Source organism: Trichogramma pretiosum, unplaced genomic scaffold (assembly GCF_000599845.2).
Source record: "Trichogramma pretiosum strain Unisexual culture from Peru unplaced genomic scaffold, Tpre_2.0 scaffold119, whole genome shotgun sequence".
Lineage (NCBI taxonomy): Eukaryota > Metazoa > Arthropoda > Insecta > Hymenoptera > Trichogrammatidae > Trichogramma > Trichogramma pretiosum.
In genome coordinates, this window is record NW_019640845.1 from 49,764 (window position 1) to 66,444 (window position 16,681).

At 40.9% G+C, this 16,681-nt stretch overlaps 1 protein-coding gene across 1 annotated transcript in view; it reads left to right on the forward strand.

Annotated features, from left to right (window-relative positions):
• LOC106657456 overlaps positions 1-15,737 on the forward strand; it is a 61,498-nt gene extending 45,761 nt beyond the window's left edge. Inside the window, exons 4-6 of the mRNA XM_023463576.1 lie at positions 13,346-13,540; positions 13,644-13,744; positions 13,827-15,737. Coding sequence (XP_023319344.1) covers positions 13,346-13,540; positions 13,644-13,744; positions 13,827-14,060 — 530 coding nt within the window. The 3' untranslated portion in view covers positions 14,061-15,737. The remainder of the gene's footprint in view (positions 1-13,345; positions 13,541-13,643; positions 13,745-13,826) is intronic.
• The last annotated feature ends 944 nt before the right edge of the window (positions 15,738-16,681 follow it).

Genomic DNA, 16,681 nt, shown 5'->3' on the forward strand with positions numbered 1-16,681 from the left:
GTGTGTGCTACGCGAAACGAAACAAAAAATATCGACTCCTTTGTATGTGCGGCGCAGCGTCGACAAAGCAAATTCGCCATATACACACACAAACAGACGTGGACGCGCCGCAAAAGTTTCAGAACTCGATAAAACCTAATCTAAAGCGTGTCGCGCGCTGGGTAAAAGCACATACCAAACTGCAAGCTCCGTGGCGTGCGTAAGTACAAACGTTGCCACTCCCTCCCGCCTTCCGAAAAAAAGAAGTGTGTGGCAGCGGCGAACGCGAAAGATAAGCTCTTTCCCTCTCTCTCTCGCTCTCCTCAGTCAAGCCACAATTTTGAAACGCAGTCAAGCCCATTTGGAAATTCCCTTTTTCCTGTCTCGGGCGTACGAGCCATGCTTTCAGCCGAAAGAGCCAGCTGAAATCCTTTGAACGCGCGCGCGGCACACGACCGAGATATGAGATTCACTGCACACGATTTGACCGCAGCTCCAGTACGTACGGGCAGTTACATACGTTTACGACACGTATACGCGTGTAAATACATTTCGTCCACTGAATAAATAGTCAATCGGGTCAGAGTGCGGGGTGACAAGAGAAAAATTATCCTCGGCCCTTTAAAAATTTATAAATCTTCCATTATCCACAGCCACTCCTACACGAGTCGTCTTTCGACTTTTTAGTTCTCTCTCATTCTATACCGGAAAACGTTTGTAGTCCATAGATACGCAAAATCACGGCAACAAACGCAAATCTCATTATGAACTTGCAACGCAGCTCGAGCGATGCACGTAAACATCGATCCGCGCACCTCCGAGATACAAACGAAATTGTCGCTTATAAACGTATCTGCAAGTCTTAAGCGTCTTTCGAATGCAATTTCGCCGAGAGCGTATTCCATGCATATAACGTGCAGCAAAGGCGCCTTGTAAGAAGTTACTGCAGCTTCTGCGATTCGCGTCGTCAAAGTCAAACGATCAATTTTTCATTTTCCTTCCTATGGGTAAATCCAGTGATATTTTGATATTTTACGTAATGAAAATCAACTTTCGTATCAAGAAACACCTGCTTTAACTCTTTGTCGTAATTAGTTATCAATTTAAGAAACTAGAAAAATAATGTTTATTATAAATTGAAATTAATTTCAGTTCAGATCTTGGGAAAACAACTTATAAAACGCATATGCCTTCTATGCCTATAAACTTTGTATTCGTGCAGCTTGAAAGCTCTCCTATTTACGACGCGCAGCCTCTGAATAATTATTCAGATGATTTATCTGAAAATTAAACTCATCGAGCGAGGGAATAAATACACGGCTTGCGGTGCATTTGAAAGGCCCGAGCATTCACGCGCATACATTTATAGATTAGATGCGGCAAAGCAAATTCCATTTCATTTCCTTTTCGAATATAATATTTGTATTAAACGTGTATTTACCCATTGTCAAAGACGGCTCGACATAATCCTAATTTCGCCCCGACGCCTCTCATACATGCCCCGGCCTCGTTGCGCAGCGCGTGCACGCGGCAGCATTCAAACGCTAATATATCTTGAGGCCGCGTACGCTATCATATTTTCTCTCTCTGCCATTCCATTTCTCGCTCTCTCGGCTCTCCCTTGCTTACTCTTTCCATCTTTTGCATTTTTGCTCTTTTTCTCTCAATTACACTATATCTCATTTTCCATCCTTCAACCTTCTCGATCATGCCTTTGCCACGCCTAACCCTTACTATTTTTAGCCTCTCTCTCTCTCGATCTCGCCTTCTGCGGTTTCCTTGCATTTTAAACTTGAGAAAATAAAGTTGAATTGATTTACGAGCAGAAAATTCAACGTTTCGGCACAAATTTTTACATCGCGTATTACTTATTACAATATCATGCTTTTACTTTAAATTCCTTTCATCAGTGTAAAACGCAAATAAATCATTGTTTTTGGAATAAAAGCGGGAAATGGAAATTCATTTAACACTTTGAAAAATTGATGAAATTAATTTAATTTCCGCGTTATGCCATTGTTGAAAGCTTTAACCATATTTGTAAAACAAAAACTCGGTTTCATTGTGTTCAATTTTGATAAAATATTTAAAAGCCGATGAATTGAAAATATACGAGAATATTTCATCTCGTATCTTCCAATGAATTTCTTTTTATTTGCATTGCATTAATAAGGCAAAAGTATATGGTTCGTACTATTAGCGAACTATCCGCACACGTTTTATTTTCTCTCATAAAGTAACCCAAGGAATGATAGTTAGAGGATAGAGAAACCCCCGAACGTTATACGATATTCTATCAACAGTGCTCTTTTTTGCACGAGAGCTGCAGTAGACAAAAAAAATTATCTCGCTCCATATAATTTTTCGCTGCGCGCGCGGGGCCATGGTATGCAAAAAAAAACGTTGAAAAACGTTAATTTGCCCTACAGTTAGTACGCGTGTACGTACGCGTGATTACAGCTCCCTAAGGGTATATTTTTTTTCACTGCGTTATAACTCGCCACTAGTACGAGCTTAATGCATGTGTGTGTGTATGCATGAGCGCACGCCGCAAGAGTCAAAGGTAAATATGACGAATCAGGCATTTTATACACCCATGAAAGAGAGTGTGGCACTCGCAAAAAGACACGTTATATGTACAGAGTTGATATTATCCATTTTTTGCATCAACGCGACAAACGAGCTCGAAATTACCGGCAAACGATGCATTATAGGACTGCGCGGGTGTTTGACTCGCGCGAGCTTTTTTCCATGCCAGCCTCCGAGTAAACAGTCGCGAATTAGCGATTTATTAAAAAATCAATGACAGTAACGAGACTATATCGCTCTCAGCACATTGGCAAATAGAGCAATAATCTCAGCAATAGAAGAGCTCTGCAATACTGTTATATCCTATAATACGAATATAGCGAACAATTGTCAAGTCGAACAATATGAAGAGGGTATTGAGCGATGAAATCAAGTCATAACACAGCTCTCTTTGTCTCTCACTCTCTCTCTTCGAGTCATCATCATGTACATAAGCCACTAACGTGTGCAAGCTGCTACCTGATGTTCGCGAGCGATGCTCGTACATGTGCACCGCCGCTGCTGCTAACGCTTAATCCGGACAATGGCGCGAACGAACGGCCCTCGAGTGCTTCGTCGAAAGCGCTTTCAATTAATTCTGACGCGGCGGACGCGCCACCAAAGTACGCCTTCTCTGTCTCTCGCTCACTTTACCTTTCCATTAAAGCCCTTCTATTCCGCATTCGCGTATAGCAGTCTGCGACTATTATGACACAGTATACATACTTACACGTACCTCTCGCTCACTCGAGCAGGGAGTATGTACGCATATAATAAAGGTCTTATATCAGCTAAATTCACCTTTTGGCCCACGATCCTCGTATATACATCATATGTATACTTTTGATGAAGCAAGAAAAAAAGAGAGCCGGAGCTAGCCGTTAATGATGAAGTTTTCCTCTAAGAGCTCGTGGAGCAGCAACGTGGAAGCTCCTTTTGTAAAAGTGAATTTGAAGTATCCGACTCGCTATATATACCGCGCTACTGCTACGTGCTAGTGTACTTAAGAAAACTTTCTCGAGCACGGCCAATGGTCTTGCCCCGGTGGAAAAAGCTTTTTCTCCCGTATGGAGCGTCGGGCCTTAAGCCCATCGGGTTAGTACCGTTTAAGTGATTTCCGCGTTCCATGTACCGCGCCGCGTGGGGGGCGGCATCGATTAAAAAGCCGCACGGTGCGCTCACTTTTTTCATTATATATACTTTATTTAAAACACATTACGGCGTCGCACATATTGGGGGGAGCGTTCGAACAAACGCGCAAAGCGCGCACGCTGACAAAGGATCGGGAGCCGACGATACAGGCTCGGCACATATAGGATGGAAAAAAGAGAGAAAAAAGAGGAACATTTTAGATCGATTAGTCGATTACCGAATCACGGCGAAAAGCTCATTAGGCTAATGAAGCCTGAAGTAGCAATCGGCGCAGAGCTCGCAGAGCGAAAGAGCATGACGGCTCGAATGAAGCCGTGAAATGACTCGCGCGAGCGCACATACACTGCACACACACACACACACACGTATACGCGAATCGCACGAGCAAAACAAAATCGTTGGAAATGCGAAAACAAACTCTCTCTCTATCTGGCATAGAGTAGCAGCAACGGCATATATGCAGTATGTATGGCATATACACCGAAGGCAACCCTCGCTACATAAGCGCAAGAGAGCGAAGAGAAGATTATGTAGGGCGTGTCCCTTATATTAGGTTTTAATCATTCAGCATGGATATATACGGAGCGAAGCGAGCTCGCGCGACGACGCTTTACGCTTACCGTTGTAACGGCAGTTTACCGAAGGGAGCAAAATTTTAACGCGGATAGGCGTGGTAAATGGCAACACCCCTTTCCTGATGTTAAACAACCTTCCTGCCTAGTCGCGACTGCTGCTGCTGCTGCCACTGTCTGTCGTCTGTCTGTCTGCCTGTCTATCTATCCCGTTCTCTCTCTCTCTTTGCGCGTCTGCAGTCTGGGACGAGAGCGAATCACATAATTCTCTACTCTTATTCGCGTGAAATTGCGGAAAAATGTCTAGGCAGCACAGCTATTGCGAGGTTCTGCGCACCGGCCCCGATCAACGGCCTCCGCGTGCCGCGCCGCTATACGCCTAGTTTTTAGAGTGCGGCGTGAGCGAAAAAAAAAAAAAATGGAACCTATATAAGCTTTCGTCGCCTTGGCCCCCCTCCATATAAGCGTCCCGTTGCCGGGGGGAGGCTGGAAAATTTCTAAATTTCATTTTCCGCTTACGAATTCTTCTGTGTATATAATATTCCTCGAGATTGGCTTGTGCATATGCATCGCAGCGCACCGCGTAGCACAGCGCGAGGGGTCGTCGTAGTCGTAGTCGTCATCGAGTCGGCGCGTCGAAATTTGTTTTTAAATTTTTTACTTTTTTGCCCATCCTCTCGCAGTGCCGACGACTGCGACGACGCGCGCGGAAAAGAAATATATACACAGCAGTGGCGTAAAAACGTTTATATTTTTCGTTTGCATATCCAGTGTATATAAGCTTTTTTGAGTCGACTCGAATGTATAATATGAAGCGACTATACAACTTCGCTAAACACAATGCAAAGTTGGGTAAGAGAGAGAGAGAGAGAGAGAAAAAACTTTGGCATTAACTTTCGGTGCAGGGTTTTTTCTCGGTGGCACATTCGTCGTCTATCTCTCGCTTTATGTTTCGCCTGCGACGCGCCGCGACTTTTTCTCGTGTCACGACTGCGTCTGTGCTTTTCTCTCGCGGACTGTATGTGCGGTATAAATACGCGCCGCAACCACAGTGTATATCGCGCCCGAATGAGTTTTCTCCGTGCGGCGATATCCTCGAGGATCCTCTACTAGCCTGCGTTTTTGTCTCGAGCCACTAGTTAAGATTATCTCGGATATCACAGCTGGGCCAATCGACTCGTAATTCTCGTGATATCGCGCTCGTACGCCTGGGCAAAAAGATTAACGATCTCTCTGCGAGCTCGCTGCGCGCATCATCGATCTTGTTTCTCATTTTTTTTTTTATGCATGGTATATCGCTAGATACCTGGACCGTCGGAGAATACCCATGCGTATACGTGTTCATGTACCACATGAAAATCTACACCCGCATCGAACCACGCCTTTGATTTTGTTTTCGGTAGAAAAATTCTTCATCAGAATGAGAAAACGAAATCGGCCAAAAAAAAGCATATTCGTGCGAAACACCGAGATAGAAAGAAAAGCTAATTTATATATTACATCTGGTACTCACAGAGTTCCAATCCTGAACAAACACACACACACACACACACATATACATACATACATACACTCATGGATGCATGGAATTTTTCAATAGCGCAAAAACGGGCCACGAACTTGCCACATTTTACGTGCCGACGCGTGCCACACGGCGCGCGATCTATCTATACGAAGAAATTTCATTCAGCCTCCGTAAACATATATGCAAGCATTATACACCCTCCTACACCCTTGCGAACACACAAACATACTTATTTTCCGGGTACACCGAAATTTCTTTGCTTTTCTTTTTGCTTCTTTTTATCTTTCTCTCTCTCTCTCTCATTTCGAACACAAAAGTTAAACGACTCATTACTGTAATTCACGCGTGCAGCGGCAGCAGCAGCCCACTTGGTCGTTACGTATACACATTTATATGCGAGTAAATGCAAACAGAGTATTTTGTTTTTATTCTGCACTTTCTTTGCCGCGTACTCGTTAACGTTACAAGTCCGAATTAATTAAAAACATTGAGAGTCGAAGGAGGAAAAAATTTGTAGGAAGTAGGTACAAAAATCCACTCGAAAAAGCAGACCTCATTACTCTAGAAAAAAATATGAAAATTCACACTTTTTGCGCGTGCATTTATTTATAATATGTATTACTGCCCGAGTTCAATGAAAAGTATACATAATAAATGCCGGCAGTGCATGGTGTACGCGCATTGAAGGACGCTTGCTTTTGGCATCGTTTGCTCGATATTTATGCCTTTTGCAGGTACACGCGATTTCATTACGCGTGTCCATGCATATAAGGCAGTAAGGCAGGCTACAAGTCGGCCAGATGAGAATCTCCAGCAACTCGCGAGCTCACGTGGGATGATAACACCGCCTTCGCACAATATTATCAAAATATGCCGTGTTCTTCGTGTGTAATGCACGAGGAAGGAAGGGAGGGAGAGAGAGAGAGAGGGTGAGCTCGAGATGAACTCATCGAAGTCATGACTTTGCTAATTTCAAGCTTGCGCGCCAGCTGCTGCAAGCTCGCGTGCTTTCGGTTAATTAGCCCGTTTACGCGTGCACACGGATGTGTGTGTATGTGTATGTGTATACGTGTGACGCGTACAGTACTCGTATACAGCCGTGCGTATGTGTATGTGTACCTGTATCATGAGCGAGCATCGTGTGTATGAACAGCAGCGCACACATACACACATTCAAAAGTAACTGTACGCATAGTTTTGGCCTTTCCGCGAGAGATGGGTATGCGCTCCATACACGCGCGTATACACCTACACTACATGCACCGAGATTGCAATCTCTATACGCTACTTATACTCGCTTGTGTATGCGAGTGTGAATGGGTGTGTGTGTTCGTGTGTTACGTTCGACGCCCGAACTGCAGCACGAGGAGGAAAGAGCCTCGATCCCGCGCATAGCTCGATGTTCGCAACGAATATTAATGTTTTCAAGCTCGTGCTCGCCGGGAGTCTATTAATCGCTGCAAATTTTATTGTTCCAGCCCGCGTACGTATATGGAGTATATCGATGAACACACGGGAAAACGAGGAATTTCATTTTGTTGAAATTACAAGGCAAACTTCGACTTTCACATTTAATACGCGCCGCGCCGATCGAACGATGTATGCAGAGTTGATTATTGGGACGGTATATCTACAGCGAGTGCAAAGTTCAACGAGAGTAACCCAAGCCTTTTTTTTTCGTGAAGCAAAAAAAATATTTTTCCCCATTGAAATATTTTTTATATACGCGCTTTTAATTTCAGCCCTGTTTCGTGGAAAAATATTTTTATAAACTATTTCCGAACTTCGAATTTGCCCAAGCGAATACCTATATCTTAGCGTGCGTACTATTTTGATTGATATACTGTGTATCTTGTCGATATCGCCGCGAGCAGCTCGCACTCTGCAGGAGGTAAATATTAACGAAATCATTTTTGCGAGCGCGTAAAGCTCTCATCTCTTTTGCAGCTCCATTCTAAAGATTTATTTTCATATTATACCTATACACACTGCAGTAACGCGTCGCGCTCGCGTTATTGAAATTTTTCCTTCTTTCCAATCGCAGGCTCGCTTCTGAGAGTGTCGTGTGGGACGCGCGCGCGCCTAATGCCGCAGAGCGTCACACCTCGTGAGCTTTCCGCAAGCCCCCAAAGCAACACTTACATCGAGCGCGATTGAATGGATTCGAGCTTTTTTCAAATTCCATTTAACTTTCGCGTGCGCTTACGATAATGCGCTGTGCCAAGAGGCACGGAAGAAAAAGCAAGCAATCGTGCGAAAATAAGTACTCAACGTAACAATTTTGATCCACAGTTTTGATCAACTGCAGTAACATATTAGATCAGTTTAAAATTGCAATTAGTAAAAGAACGTATTGCATAGGTTGACACATGTCTTGGATTCATTTGTACCGCGGAGTACGAACTGCAATGCGATCGCACTTATTTATATCTAGCCTATATACGAATATACATATCGACTTTTTCCCGATAACACGCGCAAGTGTACATTTTTATGCAACTGCAGCGCGCACAGTTGTACATAAAGACACGTTGGTATACACGCGAACCTACATCGCAATCGGAAAAAACCTGAAATTGGCGTCTGAATGCGAAAGTTTTTTCCTTCGACGTATATGGATTCCATGCATCCAATCCCTGGAAATTAACGCGCCGCGCAACAACATCGCTCACTATGGATGTACTTACTTTTCGCGCGCTGCATCTACATAAGACCGCAACTATACGTATGTTTTCTGTCTCTCTTTCTCTCGCTCTCTTACTCAACCGTACCCTTTTCAGTTTGACTTTCTGCCTACGTGCATCTGTTTCTTGCCAGCGTACACTTTTTAAGCTCGATACACTTTTTGTTTTTTGCTTCTCTTTTTTTTCTCGCTTAGTCATAAGTACTGCGCGCTGCTGCAGCTGCGCGTAAAGTTGAAAAAAAAGAGGAAAATATTAAAGCGATGCTCTCATCGTTTCTTCGCTAATAGGCGCTGATACGATATATACAAAATGTGCAGAATGAACGAACGAGTATCGTCGACTCAGTTATATGTACCCTACAGTACGCCAAAGTTTTATTTTATAAACTTGAACTCATTCAAATGAGCTTTTAATTAGAAAAATACTGGTTTTAATCGGCTACTAATAGCTTTTATCTCGAATACGCGATTCGCTTTTTTGCTTTCTCTTTCTCTCTCTCCATTCTTCGTCTGATTACTTCTCTGCTTCAGTCAGTCACATGCTTATTAATAAATATACGCAAGTGCACATCATTGGAATTTAAACGATTTATACATATATACGTATATCGTATCGGTATGTATGTATAAAATAAACGAATGCATTCCCTCGTGGCGTAAAAATGTACGCTTGGGACAAACAAGCTGAAAGCTTATACATATAACCGCGCGCGCGCGTATGTGTATGCAGCTCTCGAACTGCTCAGCGCTCGCGCGACTGTAAAGCAAAGATAAGCAAGAGCAGCTCGTGCGATGGAAAGCAGAACAAACACGAGCGCACGCACAGACGCACAACCGCAGTAGCGCAGCGCGCGATACACGCGCGTACCTATATTTATACGAAAAATGACAAATGAGAAAGCATTCGACGGAGTGTGCGCGCGGTATAGCGTTGTATCGAGAGTACATATATATAAGAGAGCTGCGAGGGCGTGTGCTCGGGCGCACTCGTTCGGGCAAAGATTCGTCTCTCTCTCTCTCTCTCTCTCTCTTCTATAAATATAAAAGGCTCTGCTGCAGCTACTCTGCTGTGGCCTGGATTTGTTTGAGACTTTATGCACGCACCGATCGTATACACGAAATTTAATCGAAAATCATCGATCGAAGATCGAGAGCCGGTTGGCCGCGAATAAAGCTTCGCTCGCGATGTGCACACCTATCATATATAATATGAGAATTGCTATAAACACAGGGTTCGTACTTCGTACTGTCTCGCGAGATATCGATGTGCATCTGTCTGTATGTGTGCGTGGGGCCCGCGTATTTGAAAGAAACCCGTATGTTTCAGAGACCGAAAGAATTTTTAGAAAAAAAAAGTAATACACCTTTTCATCGTACGTACGTAGGATATATAGATTGGCAAAAACATTAGCACGATTGAAAGAAGCAGCGAGCCCGAAGGAGAACATTGAACTCGTGTATCTGTCTGCATGCTTTATAAATACCTCTATATATATATACGCATTCTAAAAGCAACAGAGAAAGAGGGGTATAGAGAGGAAGAGAGAGAAAATTTTCCGTACTGCTGGTCATACCATGCCATTCGAATAATTAAACAGACGTACAACAGTACGTGTATATATATTAAACACTCACTCACACTTCGTACCACTCTCTCTCTCTCTCTCTCTCTCTCTCTCTCTTTCGCAGTTGCATTACCGATGCATCGGTGTTCACTTGTATTCGACGGCGAGTTTGCTTTACAGGAAATGATTATCTGAAAGCGCCAGTCGTTAGAAAAATGTATTCCGCAGAAAAATTGTTGTTGCTCGGCCAGCAGCTATTTTCATTTTATATAGGTACGATATTTGTTTTAATCTGCTCTTTGATCAATTTTCGCGCAAATTGGCAGGCATCAAATCGTGGAATAAATACTCGCATATAACAGACACTTTTCTCGGACAAGGATGATGACGTTGGCATAATTAATCATGCATGCATAACAACAATATTTAAGGGTGAATGAAGCGAACGTTATGTCAGTCAAATTGATGAATTCTGCTATATGGGTGCGTTTGTGCGCCTGGTATAATTTATTTATATATAACGACTGTTTTGCCTGTCGGACACGCATTAATATGTTTATTTATTTTTTTTTCTTTACTTTTTAATCAAAACCATAATGTTATAACTCTAATTGAACATAGTCGAATACACGCGCTCGGGTCGCGACCTCGATTCAATTGTTAGCTCGAAATGACATGCGAAATGAGAATTGATAAATCCCTCGTTTTTTTCTCTCGAGCTGCGCCAGCGCGTCTAATAATTTGATAAATCGTACATCAAATATTCAATTAAACAAAAAGCAATAACCGGTAAAGTGGCTTTCAGCGAGATCTCCCGCAAAGCAATAGACGCGTCTTCGATACCATGTGGCCATTCCATACGTCTTACACATTTATATATAGGATACGAATCACCGAAAAAAAATCATTTTTTTTCTCCTTACAATATACTCCCCGTAATACCGAAGCCCTCTTAACGCGCCGCGCTCGCGTTCCATTCGAGTAATTTCAGGGCTTGCATATTTCATGATGATACGAGAAAGAGCTCGGGTGCGTATACCGCGCGTGTAAGCTTTTCTGTCTCTCGATCGCTCTCGACGCGCGATACGCACATACACATAGACTCTTTCAATGCACGAAGCTGTGTATGCTTTTTATCGTGTCTTCGTGAGGAGCGTATCGATGATGCGAGAACCACACCCTAGAAAGCATCCACATATACTATATATCTATAATGTGCGTCGCTCAAGCAAGCGAACTCTTGCATTTTTTTTCTCTTCGCTATATACGTTCGCTGTACCTGGACGTATAGGTATACACTTTTCTGTTTATGATGTATCAAGGTTGAGTGGATTGGCCGAGTGTACACTTATCATTTTGACGCTTGCAGGCTAACGCGTGCGATCGCGTATTTTAAACTTGAAAATGGAAAAGAAAAAAGGAGCGAGAGAATTTTGAAACTTTTACATAATATTATGATGCTAGGTTGAAGCGAGGAAAAAGAAAAAACAATATAACATCCATAAATAAATCGTCAAAGAAGGAAATACGTAGAAATGCTTAACATTAAATAGTATCGCCAAGACCAAAATGGTAACTAAAATTTTTTTTCATTAACTAACTTGTTTTTAGTAATTTTTTTGTTACAATTATGTTATAAATAAAGATCAATTTTTAAATGAACCGAACATCACAGTTTAATTGCTTAAAAAATGTAGTCCAATTTTCAACCACAATACGATAATATTATTTTAAGTCTCCACCACTAGATTGCGAGCGCAATAATTCGGTAGTCTGCAAGTAGTGAAGTGAAATGTTAGTTTAAATAGCGCGGTTTTGAAAAAAAACGTAAGGACCAGTACCGATGGTTGCATCTTAAGAAAACAAGGCATCAAATGTAGTGCATGTGTACCACGGATAAAATCTACATTTATACGCATAAACACATAGCATATGATATGGTTTTATTTATCGAAACGGACCGATGCCAAGAAAGAAAACATACAATAGACTGCAAGAACGTGAGCAGTAAAGGCCAGAAAGTTCTGACTTTTTATAATCTGGCTTACTCCTTCTCGCTCTCGCGTAGCTTGATGATCTACTCTATTATAAATGACGACAAAGAAAAAAGAAAGGGAGAGAAAAATGAGAGTGAAAAAGTTGCAGAAACAGAGAAAATGATACCTATCGAAGACGCATCACCCGAAACAAAACAATAAAAAATTACCAAGGCGCTCACGCCCTGTAGCGAGTCCATAAAACGCACTGGCCGTTCGAATATTTTTGAAAAAATTAAAATTAAAAATCCAAAGTACGACTTACTGTGTATTCTCTTCTACTATTAAATTTTATATACCCATATAATGAATAAACGTCTGAAAAGGAGTCTCTACGAACGCGACGAGAGGGTAAAAAGGAGAAAAGGTTGATGAGCTACCTTGAATTAATATTGTTAAAGCTCTTTTTGATGAGCTTAAAAAAATTAGTCATTCAAGAGGCATAGTATACTTAACCGTATTGTGCTGAGCTACGAGGTCTGCGCGAAAAAAGAGAGTAGGATAAAATTTGCATAAAGTGAAAAAAATTGTAAGCTACGCTTGAATGAGTTTCTATTCACGCAGGGGGAAAGTTTGTTTCTTTTTTTATTTTATATCGCGCGCCGATTCAAATTCAAAAAATCTTGATAGAATTCATGAATAACATCGTGTTAACGAACCGACTGAAATTTTCAGCATGTGTATACAAATTACGTCGCCGAGTCGACTAATACCCTGTAATATAATATTGAAAATTAGCCGGTGCGCTACGTGCGATGCCAGCGACTAACGCAAATCGACGTTTAAATGGGAAAGACGACGACGACGATGAATTTCTTGCAGCTGCAGGTCGATTCCTGAATAATCCTTCCTTTTTTTTTCATTCATTATCTCTTGAGGAGTGCAATGTGCCGGCCGCATGCAGTGCGCACGTTATATAGTCCAGTGTGCAGAGGTCGTTTTAATTAACGAGGTTACCGCGCGCTGCACTTGCGGCTGCTGCTGGCCCTGACGTCGCTCGCAGTTATATAGATACTCGTGTCGAAGATCTTCCAAGCCCCGGGAGAAGATAATATTGTATAAGAAACTCGATACCGAGCCGTGTACCGGCAACCCTCGCGTTGACTAAATTTCATTGCCGAACTGGATTCCCTAATACGCCAAAATTAATTTACGACGAATGCGCCAAAATATTATTATACACGTATACATTTATTCTCGCAACAAATGCAATTATAAAAAAGACAGATTAAAAATACCCGCTCCGTCGGTTTTTCTTGCTGCAGGCAACAAGCTCATCTGCGACTGCAAGCTCGCCTGGATCTGGGGTCTGAGGAACGAGACGAGGAACAGCAAATTGCGCGAAGGCTTGGAGGAATTGACGTGCTTCCTCGAGGCTAGCTACGAATCGAGATTCGACACAGGCGAGGATCTCAATCGAGCACTGGAAATTGTTCGAAACACAGGCTCCCGTCACGGAGGTAAGCGACTTGAAACTTTTCTTCTGTCGTCTTATATAGACGAAAAAAAAGTATGAAATTTTACGTGACAAATGTTTAAATTCAAAAATTTTGTTCGATGTAGATTACCACGCTCGACAAAATAGCATGGACGAAACGTACATGGGCGATAACGATGGTTACGAGGATTACAGCGCAGGAGAAGATTATTCAGTCGGTGCTCAGGTAAGAATCGAGTTAAAAAATGTCATATTCAAATTGCACCGAGTACGAAAAAATGACTCCTTTTTTTTTGTTCGTATTATAGGTGGTCGTGGAAGGCAAGCCGAGCTACGTGAAACACTTGTTCGACCTCAAGCCCGAACTGCTGCCGTGTCCTCAGCCGACGCACGAGGACGTAATGGCGTCGGAGCAACCGTCCAGTCGACACTCGTCATCCATATTCTCGTTCGCCACTGGTGGCGGTGCGGGTCAGATCGAAGCTTGCGCTGCTCTCACGACGATACTCCTGGCCGTGAGCGTTCGGGCCTGCCTCACGTAGGAGCTTATCGGGCAACCACGTCTCTACGCGAATCTCAATTTTGACGTTTAAGAAGTAGCAATACGAGAAGAAAAAAAATCGAAAAATACGTACGCCAGTATGAACCGGTGCCCCAACATTGATTATGTTTTCGAGAAATGGATCAATTATCGCCAATAAACAGACGAAAAAAAAATACACACATATTTAACGGACACTGCCAACACATACGTTTCTATCGATTCATTGATCGAAAATGTCATTAATCGTAAAAAGAAGATTGAGGTTATCACTCGTTTACTGCCAGTTAACATTAACGAAACCAAGGGGTAATCTTTTAACTCTTCTTTGTTCTTCTCTCTCAACTTTTGCAAAGACGCAACGACGTGTTCTTTCGTAAGTATACGAAGATATTTTCGTTGTTCATCAAAAAAAAAAAGTTGAAGAAAACTCTGCATTCGCTAACATTTTTTATAAAAATATATTTCTTTCCTTTTTTGTCGGGATACGGTGCTCTGTGTTTTATAAGAAAAAAAAATTTTTCTCGCGAATCTTTAGGAGCGATCAAGTGTAAAATAATTGACTATATAAAAGGCACGCACGTGAAGCTGTGTATAGATATATATGTAGCCTGATTACAATACTCGAGTGCGCGTGCGACGATAGTCGTGTAGGATATCGAATGAAACGAAGAGAATTTTTTGCGTTGCGAAAGAAAAAAATGTAACGGAAGAGGATTCTAAAAAGGCGTGCGCAAAGCAAGAACGATAAAGTCCTTCTTAAAAAAGCTCGACGAAAAAAAGAAATTTTTATAGTAATAACACGAGATTGATACCAAAAAAAATTATATCGTATCCTGGTTGCTTGCACGCTCGATCATTATTTTCTGTAGGTGCCATTTTGATGTATATGTATTTAAACGCCTTTTTACTCATTAATTAAATAATGATAATTGACAGAGTTATTAAAGTACGCGACTGCGTTTCAGTATGTGCAGGCCAATATTTATGTTGAAATTTGTGATGCTTAATTATGGTATAAGTATAGTAAGTAATAATTATTGTGAGTCCAATTTCTAATTGCATAGGGATATTGAAATACCAAGAATAACTTACTATAAATTATTACCTTATCTGATTGTCCAGAGGGGAGAAACTATTCGTTCGGATTATTAATTTGCGTTGTAATAAATGATAATGTCCGGTAAAATCAATTTCCGATATTTTTATTAACTAGACATTCTCGATTCGGAACAGTAACAACAGAATCCTTACGTAATTTAGAGGCGGACTTTATATGAATGCTTTGAAAATTATTATTATGATATTTGCATGTCGATCGAGTGAAATGTTCGATCGGGGTCGCGCGTATATACACAAAACGCGCGCGCGCAGGCATTGAACATTTCACTCAATCGACTTTACAATCAAAGAATTAATTATTCGAAACATTTATTGGCAACGTTGAAATTGCTATACTATATATTTTTCCATGAGATCTAACGAACATTTCGTGTGCGTGTATATGTACGTGGGATTGCAATAAAGTTTTCCGATGTACTGTGACTTTGAATGTACGAGTATCGCTATTTTAGGCGAGGTTCCGTGTATTAACTTTTTTTTATTTTCATCGCATTCACGCGGTATACATTGATTATGTATATTTATTATATATATTAAATTGGCTATAGATGTTTTGTAATTGATAAAGATATACTTGAGTAAATGCTGCTTTTGCGAGACTTCTTTGCTGTTTTTTTCCTGCTTTGGATTATTATCATAGAATAAGATAATAATGTAGTATGTTATTGCTATTTCTAAAAATTGAACTTTTTTAATGTTTTTTATTATTAGATTCACACAATTTTTGGTATTTTTAGCGCAAAATGTATACAATGTATGTATACCTACGATGTATACCTTGTTCATGTCGTCTAAACAATATAATAATGATTATAGATGAATGGGAAATAAATTGAAAAAAATGTCAGATATTAAATATTTAAAAAAAAGTATAATAACATACCTGCCATGTCTTGAAGGCATCGAGGAACTTCACGAAGGGAAAAATACATTTCGATGTTCACTTTAATAAAGATAAGAATTTACCGAACGTACACTGTTAAAACTTAAATTAACACTAACTATATAGAAATTTAAATAGATAGTTCGACATTTTTGAGCCGTTTTTAATCCGACAGTTGTGATTGTGTAAAATATTTACCCTTCTGAAAAATGACTGATCTTTTTCATAAAAAGTACTCAATTCTGCATTTTTTAAGTCTTAGTTATAGAAACAAGATACTATGACATTTCATAATATTTTTTACAAAGGGCTGATATAACAAGAATCGAAGCAAAGGAGAACCTTTATCTTTTTTTTATAAAGAACTATTTCAATGTGAATTCATATGTTTGCAACGCATTTTTGCATTTTTGTAACAACAAAGCTAAAAACTGTCGGATTGGAAAAGCCCACTCTCGTATAAAAAGGAAAAAGAAGACTTTGAAACAAAAAAAATATATATAATAAAAATCTATGCTTGACGTTGAAGAAATGATGATGTGAAAGCAAAAAACTGTAAACTATGATTAATATAGAGTGTTAACACCTTTTCTATATAAGTGTAGGTAGATTCGATT